The 22,656-nt window shown below is 44.1% G+C and overlaps 2 protein-coding genes and 1 long non-coding RNA gene across 10 annotated transcripts in view; 2 read left to right on the plus strand and 1 right to left on the minus strand.

Annotated features, from left to right (window-relative positions):
- The window catches only part of clcn1b (chloride channel, voltage-sensitive 1b), a 44,890-nt gene extending 33,898 nt beyond the window's left edge, over nucleotides 1-10,992 (plus strand). The window contains exons 9-23 of the mRNA XM_049583587.1: nucleotides 122-206; nucleotides 1,517-1,618; nucleotides 2,131-2,215; nucleotides 4,376-4,531; nucleotides 4,644-4,713; nucleotides 4,804-4,914; nucleotides 5,855-6,068; nucleotides 6,166-6,299; nucleotides 6,397-6,578; nucleotides 6,670-6,751; nucleotides 6,847-6,929; nucleotides 7,237-7,281; nucleotides 7,408-7,512; nucleotides 9,569-9,655; nucleotides 9,939-10,992. Coding sequence (XP_049439544.1) covers nucleotides 122-206; nucleotides 1,517-1,618; nucleotides 2,131-2,215; nucleotides 4,376-4,531; nucleotides 4,644-4,713; nucleotides 4,804-4,914; nucleotides 5,855-6,068; nucleotides 6,166-6,299; nucleotides 6,397-6,578; nucleotides 6,670-6,751; nucleotides 6,847-6,929; nucleotides 7,237-7,281; nucleotides 7,408-7,512; nucleotides 9,569-9,655; nucleotides 9,939-10,403 — 2,006 coding nt within the window. The 3' untranslated portion in view covers nucleotides 10,404-10,992. The remainder of the gene's footprint in view (nucleotides 1-121; nucleotides 207-1,516; nucleotides 1,619-2,130; nucleotides 2,216-4,375; nucleotides 4,532-4,643; nucleotides 4,714-4,803; nucleotides 4,915-5,854; nucleotides 6,069-6,165; nucleotides 6,300-6,396; nucleotides 6,579-6,669; nucleotides 6,752-6,846; nucleotides 6,930-7,236; nucleotides 7,282-7,407; nucleotides 7,513-9,568; nucleotides 9,656-9,938) is intronic.
- A 2,173-nt stretch (nucleotides 10,993-13,165) lies between these two features.
- LOC125893183 (uncharacterized) lies at nucleotides 13,166-13,838 on the plus strand. The gene is made up of 2 exons (XR_007449842.1): nucleotides 13,166-13,336; nucleotides 13,442-13,838. It is a non-coding gene; the product is annotated as an uncharacterized LOC125893183 (long non-coding RNA).
- A 3,382-nt stretch (nucleotides 13,839-17,220) lies between these two features.
- fam131bb (family with sequence similarity 131 member Bb) overlaps nucleotides 17,221-22,656 on the minus strand; it is a 38,087-nt gene continuing 32,651 nt past the window's right edge. For all 8 annotated transcript variants that reach the window (XM_049583665.1, XM_049583664.1, XM_049583670.1 and 5 more), the window contains 2 exons: nucleotides 20,867-21,133; nucleotides 17,221-18,432 (listed from right to left, as the gene is read on the minus strand). In XM_049583665.1, the coding sequence (XP_049439622.1) occupies nucleotides 18,214-18,432; nucleotides 20,867-21,133 (486 nt within the window). In that variant the 3' untranslated portion in view covers nucleotides 17,221-18,213. The remainder of the gene's footprint in view (nucleotides 18,433-20,866; nucleotides 21,134-22,656) is intronic.

The following is a 22,656-nucleotide window of genomic DNA, read 5'->3' on the forward strand; positions in this document are numbered from 1 at the left end:
CTCTTTCTGCACACCATTAATCCATGACATTTTTATGTCCCTACTTACTGAATGCAGAAATAAGAGATTGTTTGGTGTTCATAATTTTCTTTGTTACATTTTTCTTTTCTCTTTCTTTCAGTCACAATCACAGCTCTCTTCAAAACTAACTTCAGGATGGATTTCCCCTTTGACCTTCAGGAGCTGCCTGCATTCGCAATAATAGGGTGAATACATGTGTGTGCGCAATGATACTGTATGTGTCTTTCTATCTCGTGTGTGTGTGTGTGTGTGTGTGTGTGTGTGTGTGTGTGTATATATATCTATTTGTCTGCAGCTAATCTCAAATACTACTTGACTAATCAGCCTAATATTTTGTGTACACATCTATGACTGTATCCTCAAGACCCGAAAAAACCTGGATATGTTATACTGTCAGTAACTGCCGACTGCTCACTTCTCTCAACCAGCTGGTGAGGGCTGCAAGTTTTCCAGAAGTCAGCTCGACTAAAAACAACAAGTCTTCACGTCTGTTGCAGGAATCATTTTGGCCTGTTGTCGTGGCTCAAATACTGACATCCACAGAAAAGTTTGGTCTTATTTTGAACCAGAGCATCTGCAGATGAATTCCATCCATGTTATGAAGTCCAGCAGGATATGAGATAAATACATCCCATAGATTTTGATAATCACTAGGTAATGGATACCAAGATGGCGCCTTTTCAGTCCAGTGGAGTTGCATCTGTGAAAAATGTTCTCTAGCTCCTAGGTTTACGTCCATGTTATGTGGCCCACTGAGTATGCACAGTAGTGTTTCTGCCCACGTGTTCCTGCTCATCTCATAGACTTAAGTAAAGTTTCACAAATATAAAAATACCATGGCTCAAAAATTCAGAATAGAAAGATTCATAATTAGACTTGTTTGCATTTTGAGGTGTCCTGTCAACACTTTTACAGATGTATCTTTTACAATGGTACTTTAATGCCGCAAGTGGCCACTGGGAAAGCTGAGCAGCGTTCCTGTGAGGGACAAAACCACTGGGCACAGCTTTCTGCGGTCTGGCTGCAACGCAATTTTGTTGAGTCATACCAGGAGCATTCCAGAAGTGGAGAGTTTTGCCTTTGTAGACCTACAGATTTTGTTAATCTGGTCATTTTTCCTTGATATTCATGTTTCTACTAGGCTAAGAAAATCAGCAATGTAATTTCCTACTTTTTGTGTTGTAGCTCACGCCAAAATTAATACAGTTTAAAGTCCAGTAATGCCATGACTTAGTCAGCAACAGTTCAGAGGCCTATTTTCTCAGCTGCATGGAGCTTCTGAAACATGTCTACTTGAATTACAAGAATTGTCTCGGGTGGCTGTGATCAGCCTGCAGAGATCAGCACTCTACTGTAGCGCACTTGTCTAGTTGTATCTACTTTTGGTCTGCTATATATTTATATATAAATAGCCATACCAATCATGCGTTGTCCCCAAGAAAAATCATGTCCATACAGTATCATGTAAGAACAAGATTTTTTTCTCATGTTTCAGGATCTCTTGTGGCTTCCTGGGGGCGTTCTTCGTCTACCTGAACCGACAGGTGGTTCTTTTCATGAGGAGACCGACAGCGCTCACACGCTTCCTAACGAAACAGTGAGATCCTGACACACACACACACACACACACACACACACACATACACACATAGAGGAGCATGCACTCCCTGCTGCTGTGGATTAATGTGGCACTCGGCTCTTAAACCACAGTGATGCTGGTAGCAAACACTGTTCCCATGAACTCCAACCATTTGTGCATTCAAATCCAATTCCTCCTAATGTATCTCAGCTCCACTCTCTGAACTCATCAGTCTCACAACACTGGCCAGGACAGCAGCAAAGCCTTAACAACCTTTCAGCCAGTTATTCACTCAATGTGGAGATTCACTTATCCTGTGGGACTCAACAGTCAGGGAACATTAGTCTCCACCATTAGAGAGAGGCGAGCAGCGGCGCCAGGAGAGCCGTACAATCAGTGGTGGTACACACTCATCGTGCTGAGACAGTCATTTCTGTTACAAGCATCACTTATTTCGCCATGTTGTTGGTGTCTAAGAATACCTTCCTTTTAATGGCTGTGTTTGTTTGTGTTTGTGTGTGTACACGCAGTCGGCTGATCTATCCAGGTGCAGTGACGCTGATCATCGCCACCCTCACATTTCCCCCTGGCTTTGGACAGTTTATGGCTGGAGAGGTTAGACTGAATCAATCTCACACTCTCTGACTTCTTTTTGATGTGTGTGCATTAATATTTATGAAATTTTTTTTAAAGTAGGTCGGTGGGGTCTGCTCTGTGTGGTTTTGTCATGTTACGCTCAATGTGGAGCTCATCTGAATTTTATGGGGAACTTAAAGGGGAACGCCACCAAGACACATCAAAGTCTGTTTACAGGTCTTGGGGGTTGTACTTCTGCATCCATGAACAAAGTTGTATAGAATCGCTTGTGGCTCCAGAGGGAGCTCCAATGATGTCACTATAAGACCGAAAATGAAAAAAATCTCAGGATGTGGAGTCAGAGAGAAGCTGTACATCTTGACATTATCACTACTTTACCGAGCAGTGATCCATCTCTCAATTAGGTGTCCAGTTGCTCATGAGATTTAAATCTTACAGTGTTTTTTGTTTCCATGGCTGCACCCCTCCTTCATATTATGCTAACAGCATGTATTCAAACATTGTATTATTTGCTTGTTTTTCATTTTCTTTGTATAAGTATTTAGATTTTTGACCAACCAGGGCCGGAGCAAGTGGCAACCTCCAACGCCGAAAAATGAAGCCAACACAGAAGTGCCAAAAACTGCAGTTCCTCTAATGGCCACTTGAGGCTGCATCCAGAAGCCAGTCATAGACCCCCATGTTAAATTGCCCAACTGTACAGCAGAAATAAACATGTTTACAGCCTGATACAAAAAACGCCTTTGGTGTCTTTAGCCAATTTCCCAGCTCATGGTAGAATGTAAACTCACCCGTTTACATTTTAATTAGACTTAAAGTTATGTATAATTAAGGGCAGGCTACTTTGATTACAGTGTCCTTCTCACTCCTCCACAGCAATGGTCAAAATACCGAAATTGAGGCTTCATAATGGGAGTCCACAAAACAATAGATGACGTCATGGTAGCTACGTCCATTATTTTTACAGTCTGTGGGCTGCAGGCATGTTTGCAGATTGTCCCTCCATTTGTCCGTGAGTCCATACAACCCATTCTCACGATATCCCGGGAATGGCTTGTCACAACTGTCCGCTTGGACTTAACAATGAACTGACGAGGTATAAGTGGTCAGAGATCACCGTGACCTCACAAATCATGTTTTGGGTTTTAACTCAAGAATTCCCACAATAATTATCACATTTCACACAGATTTCTAATAGGATAAAATGATGAATTAGTAACATTTTTTATCCAAAAGGTCAAAGGTCAACTTCACTGTAACATTATAATGTTTTCTGGCCATTAGTCAACACCATAACTCTTGAACAGAAGGGGAGACATTTGGTTAGATACTGATTGGTGGCACTAATCATGGGTGCCCACCTTGAAATGGTGCTGACTGAATGGATCGTCTGTGCTGAGCTGAAGACGTGTGTGAAGCATCCATGTTTTCAAATGTGTAGCTTTGCAGCAACATCCAGATTTGAAGTTTACTGTCATGGCTACGGGCGGCACGGTGGTGTGGTGGTTAGCACTCTCGCCTCACAGCAAGAGGGTTGCCGGTTCGATCCCTGGCGTGGGAGCCCTTCTGTGTGGAGTTTGCATGTTCTCCCCGTGTCAGCGTGGATTCTCTCCGGGCACTCCGGCTTCCACAGTCCAAAGACATGCACTCTAACAAAGACATGGACTCTAACTTGTCCATAGGTGTGAATGTGAACGTGAATGGTTGTTTGTCTCTATGTGTCAGCCCTGTGATAGTCTGGCGACCTGTCCAGGGTGTACCCTGCCTCTCGCCAGATGTAGCTGGGATAGGCTCCAGCCCCCCCGCGACCCTCAAGAGGATGAAGCGGTTAGAAGATGAATGAATGAATGAATGTCATGGCTACATATGAGTCTGGACAGACATGGATGCAAACTGTAACTTAACTGGTTGGCAGAGGTGAACAACCACAAGCCCTGTCTGACTGCTTGACCATGCCGTCAACAGGATGTAATCAGCTCTGTGTTCATATATACATTCATCTGTCTATTGGTCATTTGCCTGATGAAAACAAAATTGCAAAATGTTGCCTTTTTTCAGTTCAATAAAGTTTTAGGAGCTTTTTGCTTGACTGAATCTGTCATCCTGCACCCTGCCTTATTAAACCATGTGATGTGCACACCATTCAGTGTGTTTCTGTGTGTCTGTCCCTTCTGGCAGCTGATGCCCAGAGAGTGTATCAACTCCTTGTTTGATAATTTCACCTGGACCAAAATCTCAGGATCTCCTGCTCCGCCCGGCCTGGGGCGCTCAGCTGCGTGGCTCCATCCACATGTCAGCGTCTTTGTCATCCTCCTCCTCTTCTGTGTCATGAAGGTATATCTCCCTCCTGCTGTGTACAATAGTTGAAATATACTGTATGTGATAGCATGAAAACCCCCCCTGGGACTGGTCTGGATCCCACCTTGATCCTGTTTTTGTGTTGCAGTTCTGGATGTCAGCAGTTTCCACCACGATGCCCATCCCCTCGGGTGCCTTTATGCCAGTGTTCATATTAGGTAAGAGGATTTTGTAATGCGAGCGCAGTATCTCCTGCTGAGCTTCAGTTCAATTTGTCTTCACCAGCGTGTCTTATCTCTCTCCTCAAGGAGCTGCTTTTGGCCGCCTCGTAGGGGAGATCATGGCCACTCTTTTCCCAAATGGAATCCTGTTTGATGGGATAGTCTACCGCATCCTGCCGGGAGGTTACGCCGTCATTGGTCAGTCTGCTAACCTTGGTGCTATGCTCTGGGTCCAAAAGGCCCTGAGACTTATTGAAGAAAAAAATGCCCTGAATTAATGACATTGAAAGTGCTTGATATTCTTAACATTCAAATATGGCACCCCATCAAAAACATCATCCAGTTCAAATATGCTGATGTAGCAGCAGTTTAGAAAGAGTTTCACCATTTTCTCTTGACTTGGTAACATCTTTAGTCAAAATGAGGCCTCTATGCGACTTTGTAATCTCACTTTAAAACCTTTAAAACTCCAGAAAATAAATGTCAAACTGAAAAGTGAATAGCTTTTACCTTAACTGGGGGTTATAATCAGTATGTTTTTAACTCTTTTTGCCCACCATGTGCTTGGACAGGCTCCAGTGCCTCTAACAGTCCATAGGATATGAAAGGTTATAAAATATATGGATGTGATAGATGGATATTTTTACTTTACGTTTTGATTTCTGCCTCCCAAAGAACCACAACATTGTTAAAATTGAGCATTGCGTTAGCTCAGGCAGGCCACAGTGTCAAGCTCAGCTCACATCCCAGCTACATCAGCTGATCTCAAACAGCATCACATGATTCCTTTCTATGCAACCAATTGGCTCACTACTGTCAGATATTTGTTGTTTTCCTGTAGGACTCAGATGTCAGATCACTACAGCTTATGTCAAGACAATATGTATAGTTTGCAATACTGCAGCACAGGCTTATGAATTTACAATAGTGGTGTACCACTCACAAACTATAGGCGTATCAAATTGCAAAAATATCAATTCTTGCATAATGTTGCTTTAAAATGTCTATTTTACCATATTATAAAAAATCACAGAGACACTGTTTGTAGGGTACAGAGGAGGAGTAATAATAGAGGAATAATACTTAATAATAATAATACTTAAACCCTACATGTATCCTGCACTCTGCTTTCTACCAGGTGCGGCAGCAATGACGGGAGCCGTCACTCACACAGTTTCCACTGCGGTAATCTGCTTCGAGCTGACAGGTCAAATCTCTCACATCCTGCCCATGATGGTGGCGGTCATCCTTGCAAACATGGTGGCACAGGGATTGCAGCCTTCTCTCTACGACTCCATCATCCAGGTGAAGAAGCTGCCCTACCTGCCTGAGCTGGCCCTCGGGCACATCAGGTAAAGTGTAAGAATCCTAATTTCCTGTGTCTCTGTTTTCTACACAGCTGCCACCGTAAGGCAGAGAGTAATTCTTGTTGTATCTCTGCATCTACAGCAAGTACAACATCTTTGTGGAGGACATCATGGTGCGTAAAGTGAATTTTCTGTCTTCTCAATCCACCTATCGGGAACTGAACCATCTGCTGGAGACCTCGACTCTGAAAACCATCCCCCTGGTGGACTCTAAAGGTAGGGTGAAGTACATCATCATGTTGGGCATTAATGCTTCCTATCTTGTGCTATAGATGCAAAAAAGCGTATTTCCTTCTAACTTCTCTCTCTGCAGAATCCATGATTCTTCTGGGCTCCATCGAGAGGACGGAGCTCCAAGCCGTCTTTGACTGGTGGCTCTCACCAGAGAGGCGAGTTTTTGAAAGAGGTCAGAGCTCACCAGGCCAGGGCTCCAAAGTCAGCTGGGAGTCCTTCTCCTTCGTAGATGAAGAGGCCGGGGAGGAGAATGCTAACAAGGTGGGAAAATCAAACTATAAAGTAACTTACAGGAAGTAGTTTCGCTTAAAGAAAATGTGTGAAACAGTCATCAACCATGTTGTGCTTGCAGACTGCTCCAGTACAGGAAGAATGTAACGGGCCTATACCATCTCCCAAACCTCAGGAGCCCTCCTCCAACCACACAGGCTCAGGTAACACGACATTTCCACTGCACATAAAAACATGTCCGCCCATCAAATGTCACTTCCTCTCTCCTCTTACATGCGTTGCCATACTATACCCTCAGACAAGCGTAAGTTGCCATCTGTCAGGAGGACCCTTCAGAGACTCTTCTCCTCCACGTCTTTGTCAGGCCATACTGAAACTCAGGTAAGATCAACCTCACATACTCATCGCTTTGACCCCTTAAGCTCAAAGGAGCAGCACTGATCTGCTGTCGAGTTGGCAGCGACAGCTCAGACGTGGGGCATCAGTCCAACATGGCAGCTCGAGCCAACCTCACTAATGTGACGGCAGAGTTATGACATGATGCATACATACAGGAGTTGACATGTTGTGCAGTGAGTGATGCCATAAAACCACCAGGGGTCATCTTCTCATCGTCTGTGTAGCTTTTCAAACTGACTGACTGCACATCCATCTGGCCCTCGCTCTTTCTCTCCCCTTCTTCCCTCAGGAGACCACGCCCCCTCCGCTGACGGACACCATGTCCCCAGAGGAGGTAATGTACACTTATTGATTCAGCATCCAAACAGCCAACAATGAGACAACCAAACCATCCAGATCGATAATTAGAAACTCAGTATACTGTGTGTCCATCTCTCCGCTTTGTGACTGGCTGATGCAGATCAAAGCTTGGGAAGAGGAACAGCTGGATAAACCAATCGATATGGAGCAGATACGTATAGACCCCTCCCCCTTTCAGCTGGTGGAGAGGACTTCTCTGCACAAGGTGACCATGGCAACACCTGGGTGACATGTTGTCACATGCAAAAATGTACAGACACTGACTAGGCAGAAATAAGTCACATATTTCATAGCAGCAGATTTTTAAACAAACAGCTCAACATTTTGGGAAATTTAAGTTTTTATACTTACTTACTTATACAGATTAAACAAACAAGAGTTGTAAAATCCTGTCTGTGAGTATTACAAACTGTTGTGCAGCGTTTGAGCTTTTGATAAGTCTTTAAACACATTCATATGTTTCTCCAACTGGATTTCCTGAATAGTATCTGATTGTTTCACACATCCTCACAGATGCAGCCCCCTGTGCTGTTTAAAGAGGGCTGGTGTTTGGTCTGAGTTCTCTCTTAGAGGTGCTGATGTATTGTTATAGATCCCACTGCTTTTCATGGTAAGACACGCCCGCATAGCATTCAAGCGCTAGGATTGGCCAGGCATCCATGTTAGCGTGAGGCAGTGCAAGAGTGTTTATTTTGAATGCAGCCATAAAGCGTGTCCCGCCATTGATTTATCATAAAACCTCATATTTTATGAGCTTTTCATACATGTTTTGTTTGTTGAATTCTGGAGGCTGGAGAGGAAGTCATAGTGAGAGGAGAGTCAGGGCCCACAGAGCATGTTTGAGGCTCCACATCCAGGTGTGTTACTACAATGATGGACAGCCAACAGCAGTCACTCGGATGCGGGCACAAACCTCATAGACCTCTCGCCCTGGCTTGACTTTCAGCCACCTCGTTTTATCCTAAGCAGCCTTCAGCAAGCACCTATGATCCAAGCTGCACTCTGTTCCTTCGCTGGAGAACCAAAGGGAGGGCGGGAGGTAGATTGGTCCATGCCCACAGCTGAGGAACCGCCATCATCTTTCCTCCTGTCCACACACCCCTGGTGCTGTGGACTTAAACTTTTTTTTCAGGGATTTCATGCCCTGGCTCTCTTAATGTTTGTTTGCTACAACTGGACAAACAGCATTTCGCGCTCTTGCCACTTAGTAGGGCAGGACTTGCCAAGAAAAGCAGTGAGGTCCATAATAACACAGTGCTGATGGGTGGATTTTGTTGCCTTTGGACAGAGGCAGGCAAGCTGTGTCCCCCTGTTAAGTATACAAACATTGGAGCAGTCTCAGTCTTCTCATCTTCTAAACTATCTCCCAAAATATCTGTCTATTCAGTGTTTTAAAGGAGGATTCCACCAGTTTAACACGTCAAATTCAGCCTGTGAAAACTGTTAAATAATATCTTTCAGTTTAAGTTTGAAGTTAACACATTTTTATCAGAAACCTAAAGTTACAAACTGGGGCTTGAAAAACACAGGCAGCCAGTGTCTTAATGAAAAATTTGCAACAGTAAAAGTCAGGATGTCTCGGCTTCTGCTGTGTTTTTAAAACTGGGCCCTTTCCCATTCTCCACACTCACAGACTCATGGATTTTGAGGTGCTTTCCCGCAAAGTGCATGAGGGTTTAGGGCTTTCCCACTGTGAAAATGTCAAGTGCATGAGGACTCCCTCACAGACGTTCTAAGCCCTTTATGTACACTTTCCATAAGTCTGCATTTCTGCAGACTCTGCGTCAGAGAATTACCCACAACTGTGACATTAGAACACGGGTTTACCGGGGGAAGCCTGGGAAACAAGACACACTGGCACAGGCTAAATTACACAACTAATGTTTTGACAAAAACGAATACATTCATCGTTCCCTTGCAATCTCTCGCACACAAACATTCACCAGGTAACATCTCTCAAGTCCCTGAGTATAAACTTTAAGGCCCATCAGGTGGACATTGGGATTGGGTCAGTGTCTCTTGTGAGTCCCCCAACTTATTCAATTCAAAGTGCAGTACTGCAGCATGTAGAAGTGTTTGTTTTCTGTCCACATGACCGTAAAGCTTTGAATCCTGAATTGTGGATTTTAAGCTGTGACTCATGTTATATTGCCGGACAAATTGTTTACGAGGCACAGTGCAGCCATGCAGGCAGAACACTGTCACACTACAATACATTTAACACTGACTGGATCATGTCCTCTCTCTCTGTCATTACTCAGACCCACACTCTGTTCTCTCTGCTGGGGCTCAGTCACGCCTATGTCACCAGCATTGGAAAGCTGGTGGGTGTCGTGGCGCTGAAAGAGGTACAGTCACATTTTTCACTATATTTTTTTCTCTCCTGCGCGTTTTTGTCACCTCTCCTGGTTTGATCCTGTAATGCAGCGTGACAGGAAGCTGTGATGATCTCATGTTGTGGGCAGTTGTGCAGTCACAGGGTGCATCATGCTTTACGCTCTGATTCATGTGGTTATTCCATTAACCGTCCTCAACTCATCTCCCCAGCTGTTCGCTTTAGTGATCCTACATTGTCACTTGAACACGTGTTTCTTTGCTTTATGTGTTTCAACCTCTCTTCTCCTCTCACAGCTACAGAAAGCTATAGAGGGCTCAACTCGCAGCGGGGTGAGGCTTCGTCCACCTCTGGCCAGCTTCAGAGACGCCAGCAGGAAAACCAAGAAGCACCAGCCTCCCTCATCCACTCCTTCCTCCCCCACTCGGGACAGAGCCCTGTGGGGGGAGGGGAGCAGGAGGGAGGGGGAGCTGGCGAGGAAGGAATCCAAGGAAGATTCCCGAGCGAAGGCGTCGTCTTCCAGGGGAGCTCCCGGTGGTGACACTGCTCCCTCCTCCCCCAACGGTGTGGGGAGCGCCAGTGGAAGCTCTGCCCCCACAAGAGGAGCTGACGATGCTTCACAGGAGCCGGCGTCCCCTTCTACCTCCTCCCCTACCTCACCTTCACCTCATGCCTCCCCTGTGTCACCCACCAGCCCTGTCCTCACACTATCCTCCCTGCAGGAGGACAGGGAGAGCGAGGAGTCAGATGAGCCCATATAGACTGGGTTTAAAGAAAAGACTTCTTTTGATTTCACTCCTCTTCCTCCAGAGACAGAGCCACTGTCTGAGGAGGAGTCAGGCTCACCTGCAGCCCCCGCAGACATTCAGCTCTCAGCGAGCAGGATGAACTAGTGCACAAAGCTCCTGAAACTTGTAGTTCATGATTTTTTTTCTACTCTTACAACAGTCTCACTTTTTCACTCTCGAAATCTCAGGTTCCTTCCTTTGTCTTTTGAACTGCAGATGGACAGACATCTTCAGTCCTACATATCACGAATGTTCAGTGTCCGTCCATTTCTTGGAAATGTTGAATGTAGCCGCACATCGTATATCAGCGTCTGTTAATTTCATGAAGTACCTTTGATCAAAAATTAACTGACAGCAATGAATGGTATGATAATGAAATAATATACTGATGAAGACTTAATTAATTTGACCTAGAGGTCAAAGAGATCATGCATTTAAAGTTTACTAATTATGGTTAATTTTAAATTATATCTTACATTTATCAGATATTTGCTGTATGGTAAATATTCAAATCGTTATTACCAGTCTGTGATTTTTAAAGATAATAAATATTAAAACTGTCTACTAGCTTATTTCAATTATTCATTCTTCTAACCGCTTCATCCTCTTGAGGGTCACGGGGGGGCTGGAGCCTATCCCAGCTGACATCGGGCGAGAGGCAGGGTTCACCCTGGACAGGTCGCCTGACTGTCGCGGGGCTGACACATAGAGACAAACAACCATTCACACTCACATTCACACCTATGGACAATTTAGAGTTATCAATTAACCTAGTCCCCAATCTGCATGTCTTTGGACTGTGGGAGGAAGCTGGAGTGCCCGGAGAGAACCCACGCTGACACGGGGAGAACATGCAAACTCCGCACAGAAGGGTTCCCACGCCCGGGATCGAACCGGCAACCCTCTTGCTGTGAGGCGAGAGTGCTAACCACCACACCACCATGCCGCCCCCTTATTTCAGTTATCTACAACAAAAAAGTATATGTAATCAGAAGAAAAACTACAGTCATGTTAGCGACTGTGAGGCACAGCACAGGTGATTTGAGCTAATTACTAAAGTTAAGCTTTAGCAATTTAGTTGTATATATTTTCCAGTAGTGCAGTGGTTAGCATTGTTGCCTCACAGCAAGAGGGTCCCTGGTTTGAACCTGGGATGGGGGAGCCCTTCTGCACTGAGTTTGCATGTTCTCCCCGTGTCATTGTGGGTTTTCTCCAGGTATTCCAGCTTCCTCCCACAGTCCAAAGACATGCAGGTCAGATTAATTGGTGAATGTGAGCGTGAATGTCTGTGTCTCTCCCTCACCTGCTCCTGGTAAATTTCCATTCAGAGGCCGTTTACACGTACAGGGTGATTTTGATAAACGGAGACATCTTCCTTCGTTTGTGCCCTTCGTTTACATGCAAACGGAGATTTCTCCTCTGAAAACCAGCTCCGGCCAGAGTGGAGATTTTGGAAAACTCCGGTTGTGCGTTTGTATGTAAACTGAGATAAACGGAGATAAACGGAGTTATAGGCAGCCGACGTCACAGTATGCACCGGAACTTGCGCCTGTGTCAAAAGTGCGACCTATGTTGCTATGGTGACAATGGATACATGAAGGCTTGAGCTTCTCCTTACACTGCCACCTACAGGTTTGGCATGCTCTTGTGTATATATACACGGGTAAGTGTAAACGAAGATCTTTTTGAAAACGGAGACGGTGAAATGTCCGTTTATGAAAATAGCTGGCCACCTGTAAACAGCCTCTCACCTGCACCCTGCCAGCCAGCCACACCCCCTTCATCAAGACAACTCCTCTCACCTGCCTCCACAGCTGCAGCTCATCAGCCAATCTGCCTGGTATATAAGCCTCTCCAGCACACACACACACTCTTTGCCTGATTGTTCTTAGACTTCATGCAAGACATTCCAGCACTCGCTCTTGGCTTGATTCCACAGTACCGTTCCTGACCTGCCTCTGTCATCTCTGCCCTGGTAATCACCTCAGCCGGAGTCTGCTCCCTTCCTGGTTCTCATCTGCTCGGCTCTGTGATTGCATGGTGCTACACCAATCCTGCTTACCTCAGCTCTCCTGGTTCAGCTAGTTACTTCAGTCTTCACTCCACTACCAGCCTCAAGAGAAATCCACCTGCACTCACAGTTCCCAACTCTCAGATTGCTCAAGTGTTGACTGCCTGCTCTCGGCTCACTCACTCACCGCTGAAACTACTAGCAAGCTAAACCCGAAGACCCAGAACTGTTGCCTGTTTGTGTGAGCAATATAGGTCATTACCAACTGTCTGCCTGCCTCAGTGTGCTGCATTTGGGTTAAGTCACATTCATTATAGTGAATGGTGTCTGTCTCTATATGTTAGCTCTGCAGTAGGGTGTTTTCTAAAGTCAGGGAAGGATCCTTAAATGGTCCTGAAACTTCCTCAGTCTGCTGAGGGTTAATGACGCACAGCTGGGGACACTCGTTAGCCTGTTCCAATGTATTTTCACCGAATGCTAGGAAGGACTCTTGACTCGTCACCAGTGTGGGTGGAAAAAAATCTCTGTATCAGTGTTCCAGCTTTTAGGTTTGAAAAGAGAATATCTCTGATCAATCAAACATATTTGTACTGTGAAGGTCAACAGTGTGATTCAGCCTCCTGATTCCTGTGTGAGCTTGAACAAATAAGCAGCTCGTCCCCACAGAGGAGGCCTGTCTCTGAGAATTTGTCGTTAATATTCTCCTGGCATAAAATCCCAGATATCGACTAGAGAGGAATGTGTTTGGAAAAGCATCACAGGCTGGATTACACTGCTGCCAGTTCCTTGGTGATTGCTGTTTTGTCTGACAAGCAACGACGAGCCGGCCAGAGACACTGGCTGCCGCCAAAAGTTGTTTAGACGTATCACGTGTTGACGCTCTCGAGAGAAAGAGGTGAGAGGTGTGAGAATCTAATTATTTACACCTTGGAAAAGATATCCACACATGAGCACAAGAAATGCCATTTGTTGGTTTGTTTATTTGCTCTTTCTCCACCAGAGGAAAAGAAGAGGAGACAGGTAAAGGAGCTGGAGGGGGTGTAGGAGGTTCTGTCGTGCAGGAAAAAGGAAGAGAAACAGGAAGAAACAGAGTTGTTGACAGAAGAGGGGAGAGAGGGGGGACCACGTGGAAGAACCATCCTGTGACAACCGTCCAACAAGCATGCATAGGTGTGAGTGTACACTGGTATCACAAGTCACACTGCCTCATCTCAAAACAAATAATTCCAATTTAATACAGACTTTTACAGAAGCCATCCAATTTTAACAGCATTTTTTACAGCGGTTACTTTTTTTTTTATTACTGCAACACATTTCCAAATCATATCTATGTTACATGTCTGATTGCCTCAAATCCCCTTTGGTTGATGTGAAAACTTGTTTTTTTTTTTTTTTTTCAGGCAGTGATTCTTCCAACAAGACGACTTACTGTACACAGACAGACAAAGAGACAGACATACAGACAGACACAAATATACATAACAGATACAAAGAGATAGAAAGAGAGAGAAGGAGAAAGGCAGAGGACCAGAAGCAGATTTTGAGCGTCATGCCTGCAGACAAGTTACTGTAACTCTGGAGGATGGCAGTAGAATTATACAAAAAGAGGAACTCGGTTGCAAACTAGAGATGTTCCGATACCATTTTTCCCTTCCTGATACTGACTTCGATTCCTGAACTTGCAAACTTGCCAATACCGAGTACCAATCCGATACCATTGCATAAAAAAATAAAATGATTACTATCATTTAATGTCATGGCTCAGGTTAAACCCTCTGTAAAACATGAACAAATGCACACAGAGAAAGAACGCCATAGAGGTCGCCAAACGTTACACTGTTTACCGGAAATCACTTCTGCTTTGCCGATGTAAGACAGTAGTTGTTGTGCTGGCTAGTGTTTTAATGCCCTGACACACCAAGCTGACAGTTGGCCGCATGTTTAATCGTATTGGAGCTGATTGGCAGTTCAGTTCAGTGCACGAGAAGAGAAACTAAAGTGAAGACAGTAAAAACATTTAAAATCAAGAGGGTGTTAAATAAGGTAAGAACATTTTTTTTTAGCCATCAAGGTCTTTAGCAATAACGGTTCATTCATGAGTAAGGACCATGCCACAACAATATGTCGTGAGGACTGGTGAATAGATGTAAGTGTGGGGTGAAGGTGGAAGAGGAATGTCTTCTGTTAGATTGATCTGGGAGGATGTACTGGAGATCAGGCAGAGGGAGACTCGTATTTCTCCACCCGAGCTGATTACAGGCCCCCTAGACGGTACCTAGAATGACACATGGGAGAGGTATGCACCAGATTGAATAAGAAGAGGTGAGGGCAGAAGGGAAGAGAGGATGAAGGAATGTTGGTAGGGATGAGGTAGGGAGGATGATGGATGAAGGGAGGGTGGGTCGAATATCTGAGACCAACAGAGCAGGATGGGTTGACCAGGTATAAGAAGGGTTGTCAGGCAAATAGAGACGTGGCCCTGCTTCCGAACGTAAGTTAGCAAATTAACTTCATTAATTATTTGTTCTTTCGACATCAGGCTGTGTTAATGTGCGAACTAGCTTCTTGAATCCGTCTTGTCGGTATTTCTGGTTGTCATATTTGAATGACGAATACAGACGTTCGCCACCTGGTGGTTTGGGGAGGTATTTCTTGTAATGCAGGCGTACGTGCCAGTTGGCTGTTGGCTGTAGTATTTTCTTCCCAACTTTCTGACCAAGACACAACAATCTGCTTTTTTTCGCCAATAGTTTTTTGACCAGGTGTGAAACTTCTTTTGAGTTTACTAATAACTTATGGCATCAGATTGTATACTCGTCAATAGCTGACCCAGCACTGTAGGCAGTATTGGAGGTATTTCTGACACTGGCATCAGTATCGGAACAACTCTATTGCAAACCAGTCAGTTAACAAAGATGTGATCAGTAAACCTTAACATCCACAGAAATATATTTGGCTTCTTGTTATTAAGTTTATTCATTCATTTAGGTTCTGATGAACAAAAAAAAAAGAAAGAAACAAAAAGCAGTAAAAGAACCCAAATTGAAGCAGTGTCTTTTCATCATGCATGTTTCCTTATAATATCTCTTTCCAGCCCCGAATTAGCCTCAACAAATACAAAGCAACAGTCTTTCCACCACATGACGTCTTTAAAACTGATTCATAAAGAAAAAGATACTGCTCCCAGAAGGGTCGGTACCTACATGAAATTATAGACTCTGTACAAGCTGTCACATTATTCCTCCCCACCGAGTAATTGTTCAATAAATAAATGAATATGTGCCACTGTGTAAAGACATTCTGTTTGCAGTTTTGAGCCCTCTTGTTTTCACGAGTCACTGAACAGGGAATCTTGCAGTGAAATAAAGCGATGATAGGTTCGTTATAATCGAGAGCTGCCAAACTATCCATCTCTAATCTCTTGACAAGGTGTGTTTTTCATGGTGTAAAGTGCTCAAAACCAGACCGAAACAAGACAGCTTTACAACCGTGACATCTATTCTAACTTATACTGGAAGGGATTTCAACAAGTCAGTAGAAAAATAAACATTGTCCCCCAACATTGCATAAAGAAGCAATCAATAAATAAATTCATTCAAGTCAATTATTTTTTTAGTTGTTTATCTTAAAAGTTTCTCACACAATCATCAAAGTGAGAGGAGAAGGTGCTCCCCAGCAGAGAGAGAAAGAAAAAGATGAAAACAGTGGCTGTGTGTGGTGAAGTTCGTCATGCACAGAAAGTCTTCACTGTCTGTTTAACTCCTCGCTGGAAAAAAAAAAAAAAAAAAAAACACCCATTCTTCCTCAGGCAAAAGAAAAAAGAAAAACCAAATGCTTCCTCAAACATCATTAGAATCACTATCACACCCCAGGCAGCTGCTTCACAGTAATCACGATGAGCAGGAAGACACCGATCTCTTCGGCTCTAGTGTTCGCTCCTCTGTTCTATTCCCTGATTGGCTGATTGAGCAGCACACGGGTTGTAATTCCCCCGCCGTGAACTCGGACCTACGCCTGTCCGTCTTCCTCCGCCAGATAAAAACACTCTCCAGTTGGCTTTATTTACAACACAAACATTCCTCCGTTTCATTTGTCCTCGTGTAACGGTTAAAAAAAAAATTGTAAGCTTGAGAGCAATCCCAAAATAAAGCGGGACTGAGAGGTGTAAAAAAATAAAGAAATCATACTGTACTAGAACAGTTGTGACTGTGAGTGAGAGGCGATTTCTATATACTCAGACTATTTACAGTTATACGACAGAGCTGACACTGGTCTGTTGGGAAACCAGTGTGTCGTCTGCCTATTGCTGGTTACAATTTAGATATCTGTGTGTTTTCTCTCTGTGTGTGTGTGTGTGTGTGTGTGTGTGTGTGTGTGTGTGTATGTATGTGTATGTTTGTGTGTGTGGTGGAGCCAGCAGTGAATCCTTTTTCAACAGCTCCTTCCCACACGTTTGAAAGACTCGCTCGTTTATCTTTGTTTCCTAGGAAAGACTCTCTCCCATGCGGACTGCGAGGAGACATCAAAAAGCAAGCGCTCATGTACTGCCATCTGTCTTCCAGTACATTCAAATAGTGGTTATCATCCTCGATTTAACGCGACTACCTCTACGGAGAGAGAGAGAGAGAAACAAAAAAAGCAGCTGAGGGTCTGTGTTGTTAAGTGGCTCGGTTTTGGTTGTCGGTGGAAAGCTTTCAGAGTGGGAACTGGGTGAACGTCAACAGTCCAAAGGCAACCTCTGATCTGTTGGATTGCATCAGTGCAAAAGAGATTCGCTCATGCAGCTCTGTCTTTATTTCTCCGCCATGAAACTCATTGCCCGGGCCCACTGTGGCCCCACCTGGGATACTATGGTTCAGTGCAAAGTCTATACAGTGCTGTATAGTACAGGTACTCCATAGTGCTCTGAAGAAACATGCATACAGAGAGACAGAGTAGGAAGCACACTATCTTACAGTACAATCCTTATCTGTGCAGTTTAGTGTGTGCAGTCAGCAGGACACGCCTGTCCCTGGGTTGTGCCTCGGGCATCCTGGTGCCACAACGTCATAGATTATTTTAGAGGGTCAATCTGCATTTCACTGAAATGCTGACATTTTTCTCCGACTTCTGTAATTACACATGACATATTTTTTGAGTTGCCATTTTTAAAGTGTATGTGTTCGATGCAACAGGAAAATTAATTTGATTAAACACTATCTAATATGTCGAGTAACAGCTGTAAACAGAGTAGTTCTCCCAAAGGAAAACGTATATCATACACTTATACATAGATTTGTTCTTTTTTTTTTTTTACTTTATTACAAAATTACTCTTATTATAATGTTTTTATTATGATTCATTATTATTATGAGACGATGACATGGTCGAGTTGCTTGTCTCCATAAAAAGCATGCATGTTTATTTTCCCCTTCCTCTTCCTCTTTGCGTGGTTTCATTTTCCTGATGGAAATGTCTCGGCCAGTTGGTGCTCCTCCTCCTCCTCATCCTCCTCCTCCTCCTCTTCAGTGTCTCCGTCCTCACTCCTCTCTTCAATTACCTTTGGGATGTAAGGCTTACAAAGAAATAGGTGTCCTTTGTTGCATCAGCTCCTGTCTCGTTGTGAGTCCACCTCCAGATCTGTTTCTCACCATTTTTGAATTTGCTCGCAACCAAAAAGTTTTTTGATACCTGAAAAGGAACAGATTAATAGATATATACTGTATTATTACGCTCATTCCTCGCTGACTTCCCGGTCAGTTTGTAATAGGGAGTCTCTTGACAGCCAGGTACTCAGTTGGTTGCCATGGAAGCAGCTGGCCCCTGCCCCTCCTCCTCTTCTTTCCCCTCTAGCGTCTGAACGAGGCTGGAGGTGACATCGGAGGACTTCCGCTCTGTGATTGGCTCTGCCGGCGGTTGCCCCGGACTACTGCCACCAGAGGCATCCCCTTGTTGCGTGGGCGGAGTCAACGAGGCCAACTCTGGCTCCATGCACAGTGCCACATCTTCCTCCTGCTCAGGACAGACGGAGACACACAGAAGGTTCAGACAACTAATTACCCATGCAATGTAAGTGAAGGTCTATGCTGATGATTTTGCAGGTTTTATCCTGTTAACTTCAAGTCTTATAGTATTTACATCACTGCCAACTGACTTATAAATGATTATTGCCTGATTTCCCATCATTCAGCTGATCAGCAGTGTGAAGATCAACTAGTAAAGACTCCCTACATTTGCTTGAAATGATTCATCCATCACTGTTGACATTTAGATGACCATTATGGAAATTTAGTAGCAAATCATTGTTGGTTTGTTAAATCATAGTCACAAACTGCTTCTTGTTGCTATGTGCAGGAGGCTTCAGCATCCAAGATGTCTGAGTCAGCTGCTGAAAAGCTTTACGCATTTCCATAAAGTTTGGGTGACTCACAAGAAACGCATAAAGAAAAAGGTCACAGGCAAAGCAACAGAGGAGCAACAGATTTCTTGATTTTTAGTCACTAACACAAGTTATGCACCAAAAACTCCAAAATACCCACAATGCAACTCATAAACATCTTTCATCAGACCCTCGCTGCATCACTAATGTCTACTTCTTTCAAAGTCAACACCCCCAGTTTGTTACACAAGCTTTCTGTTTAAGTCCCCATGAAATCAACATAGATGTTTGTTCTTTTTTTTTTTTTTTAATCATATATGCTTTGCTCTGATCGTCACCTACATGCCAGCATCTGGACTAACAATGAGGTATTCCCAATGGTATTTCAGGGTTTGTCATTCCCAAGAAAACATTAAAAAATTGTTGCTGACTCATCCTCCACGTTGGGGCGTATGCTAATTTTGCATCTAATGAAACGCTTTCTCTGATTTTTATCTCCCTCCCCCATGACCATGAATTCTGCCAGTTACCGACTGGTGCACATGACCTACGAGCTTGCATGCAGTTGTGAGTCTTTGTTGTGTTTTTGGTTGTGCTAACTCCTGGAGTTAATGCCAATAAAGCCATCATCATCATCATCATCATCATCAAGCCTCGCTTACGTTGGCGGCACAGCGCCGTCATGGAAACGTAACACCCACACCCTAGTCCTCCACCCAGATCACCCACACTGAAGCTTTGTTTGTAGTAGCATGAGACACCATGGCACAAGCCACTATAGATAACGCAACCTACAAGCATGTACAGAGGCATTTAAGCTAAAACGCATAGTCGTTGCGATAGGCTTCGAAATGCCAGGTGGTGTACAAACAAAATATGCTTTGGATAAGCAAGAAGTCAACAAGAAGAACATTACAGGAAAAGTAGGCTGCCTGGCCACAGTAGTAAACACTGACGTACCGTCAAACATTGTTTTTATGTACTGTAATTATCACTGATGCTCACCTCCAAGACAAAATTATACTATACTGCTTTGTTTCCCTATGGGTCGCCACTCTTTCATGAGCGGATGCATCATGTTCTTCCACATCCTGCGGCAAAAGCCTCCTCTTTCCCCAGTGTGGTGTCTTTTAATTTTAAGGCCATTTGACTCTTCCTGTGGTCTCTTAATAACGAGTCGTAAAGATGTCTGTATGGATGAACCTGTCCGGCCAGTCTTCCCTTGACGGTGTCCCTGTTAGCAATACTAGGCGCCATTTCGGCTCAGCCACTTTTATGTTGACGTCAGATTGGCTACTGTAAAGGCAAATCAATTTCTGTGACAAGTCCATCCCTAGCTTCTGGTTTTTACAGTAAACACGTGAATGTAGCACTACCCTAGTCATTAAACGGGGACTTTAACATCACCAGGGTTATTTCCTCTGTACTTTGGAAAAATCCCTCTAGAGAAACAAAAGACAGGTCGCTGGTCAGAGGCAAAATCTGAAGTTTCAAACATCGGAGTTTCCAAGAAGACCACACCAACTTAACACCACTTGCAAATCAGTCCCTGTTGTGACATGAAATTACATCACTTTTTCCAAAAGGTAAAAAGATTGTTCACTTACTCCTGCTGCAGCTAATGATTTTTTCACATTATGGATTAATCCTCTTTTATCTTTGATTACTCAATTAATTGTTTAGCCTATTAAAAAATGCCCATCATAGTTTCTCAGAGCCTGAGGTAACTATTGTTTGTTTTGTCCAGCCAGCAGCCCCAAACCCAAAGATGTTAATTTTACAAAGATATAAATCAGAAAGCAGCAAATCCTCATATTTAAGAAGCTGAAAGCAGAGATTGACTAATCATCAGTACCTGTTGTTACCACACAAGCATGCATTGAAACTAACCTCTATCCATGCCTAAGTGATTGGAAATAAAATTTTAATGTATGTAAATCACGTATGATTTGTAATTACTAGAATAAAGGCACTAGTAGGTCTTTCAGAGTTCTTAGGCACATCATAGATCAAATATTAAACACTGAGGATGTAATTTTACGTAATCTAACTCCACGTTCACCTCACCTTGACCTCCTCCTCCTCCTCCTGCTGCTCCAGTAGCGGGGAGTGTTCTGTTCCCACCATCTCCTCTCCAGTGGGAACACAGAGGCTCGGTTCCACCACCGCTGCCACACCCATGTAGCCTCCAGCGTCCGTCTGATAGGCCTCCATCTGCCCCGTGTTCCACAGATCGACCAATGGTGGGTGAGCGGGATGGACCAGACTGTGGATGGTGCTGTTGGGCGTGGCCTGCAAAGAGTGGTTGGCACTGTGCAGCCTGTGCTCCAGCGACTAGAACAGGGTGAGGAGGAAGAGTTGGAGTTAGAGATCTGAGTTTATCCTCTGTGACACGCTGACATGTCAGGTGACGCGGTATCAAGCAGTTTAACAAGATAGACAAAGCCTCATGTCGGCAGCCAAGAAAATAGCTCAGGGAGACAAAACAGTAAATAGCTACAGCACACCTCTGTCTGACTGTGCCAGTGATCAATACTGCTTTTCTTTGTGCTCAGACATTCAGGTTTATCATTTCATTTACATCCTCTTGGCTCCAACTCGCTGTTTAAAGCTGGAACCTGTGTTTTTGATAGTTGTGCTGAGATTATGATTTCCACAAGAATTTTCGTGACTAGAGAGCAGTGCTCCTTTTAAAGCAAATTACTCCATTCTCCCTACTGTATATGTTAAATACGTAAAAATACTATATATTAAATTGTATGTTTGCTAGTGGAGGAATTGTACATTTTAGTATTTTCAGCTGACCTGCTGTGCACTTGAAGTTACACCGTCAATTAATCAGAATGAATTATGAATGCATTCATTCGGTGACAAGCGTTCCCCATAATTACTACTAAAATATATTCTCCTTTTCAGAAATCTTACTATGAAAGAATCTGTATTTGACATTCAGAACCATAATATAGCAGCAAACTACTAAGTGCCATGTAAAGATGGATTAGAATAATGGCATCCTGAGGAGAGAATGAAGTCACTCTACCTCTGTGTGTGTTGTAATCCGAGTTTCTCTGTTATCTGTGGTGCTAGATGGTCCAGCTGTGTGTGCATGTTAATGTATGTAAGTCCCTGTGTGTATCCAGTTGGCTAACCGCTGCTGCTCTGCACCGCATTCATATGGTGGTTACTGCTGATAACGGCGTCCCGACCCAAGGTGGCAGAATGGCATCATCGTTAAAGCGTAATGTCCACCCTCAGATTTTTACCCATGTTAACACTAGCCCTTTTTAAACAGGAACTGTGAAAATTTGCAGGGAGGCCCAATCAGTTTTTTTTTTTCATCATTGGCAGTCTAAAAACAAAATCGGGGAGTGCGGCAAAATGCCGCCTACCTACTTTTGTTTATACAGAATGTGCCTTTTTCGGGGCAATGGGGCCATGAGCAAGTAACAAAATGTGTAGCTCAGCGTGTGACGTAAACAGTGATGTGGAAGGGAAGCCGCGGCTGGTCAGTCCTTCGGCAATTCTCTCGTAAGTCGGCCCGTTCTTCATCGCTCCTGTCATCTGATGGTTAATGGCCTCTTTGTTTGCGAGGGCAAGGAGGGCACACAATTCCTTGTCTTCTCAGTTGCTCATCTTTACAGTGTCTGTCAGGTTTGTGTTTCCCTCTTGCTACTCGCTGCTTGCTAATTCCTGCTATCAGCTGTTTCCTGTTTATCCACCGCCAGTGGGTCACACGTGCGACGTCATCAACAGCTCCTCCCACAAGTCTGTGTGTCTAAACGCTCACAGCTTGCCGGCAAAACGGCCCAACATTCGCAGAAAATCTGGCAGTGTAAAAGGGGCTACTGTTAGTTCTG

The sequence above is a fragment of the Epinephelus fuscoguttatus genome, linkage group LG8, assembly GCF_011397635.1.
Source record: "Epinephelus fuscoguttatus linkage group LG8, E.fuscoguttatus.final_Chr_v1".
Lineage (NCBI taxonomy): Eukaryota > Metazoa > Chordata > Actinopteri > Perciformes > Serranidae > Epinephelus > Epinephelus fuscoguttatus.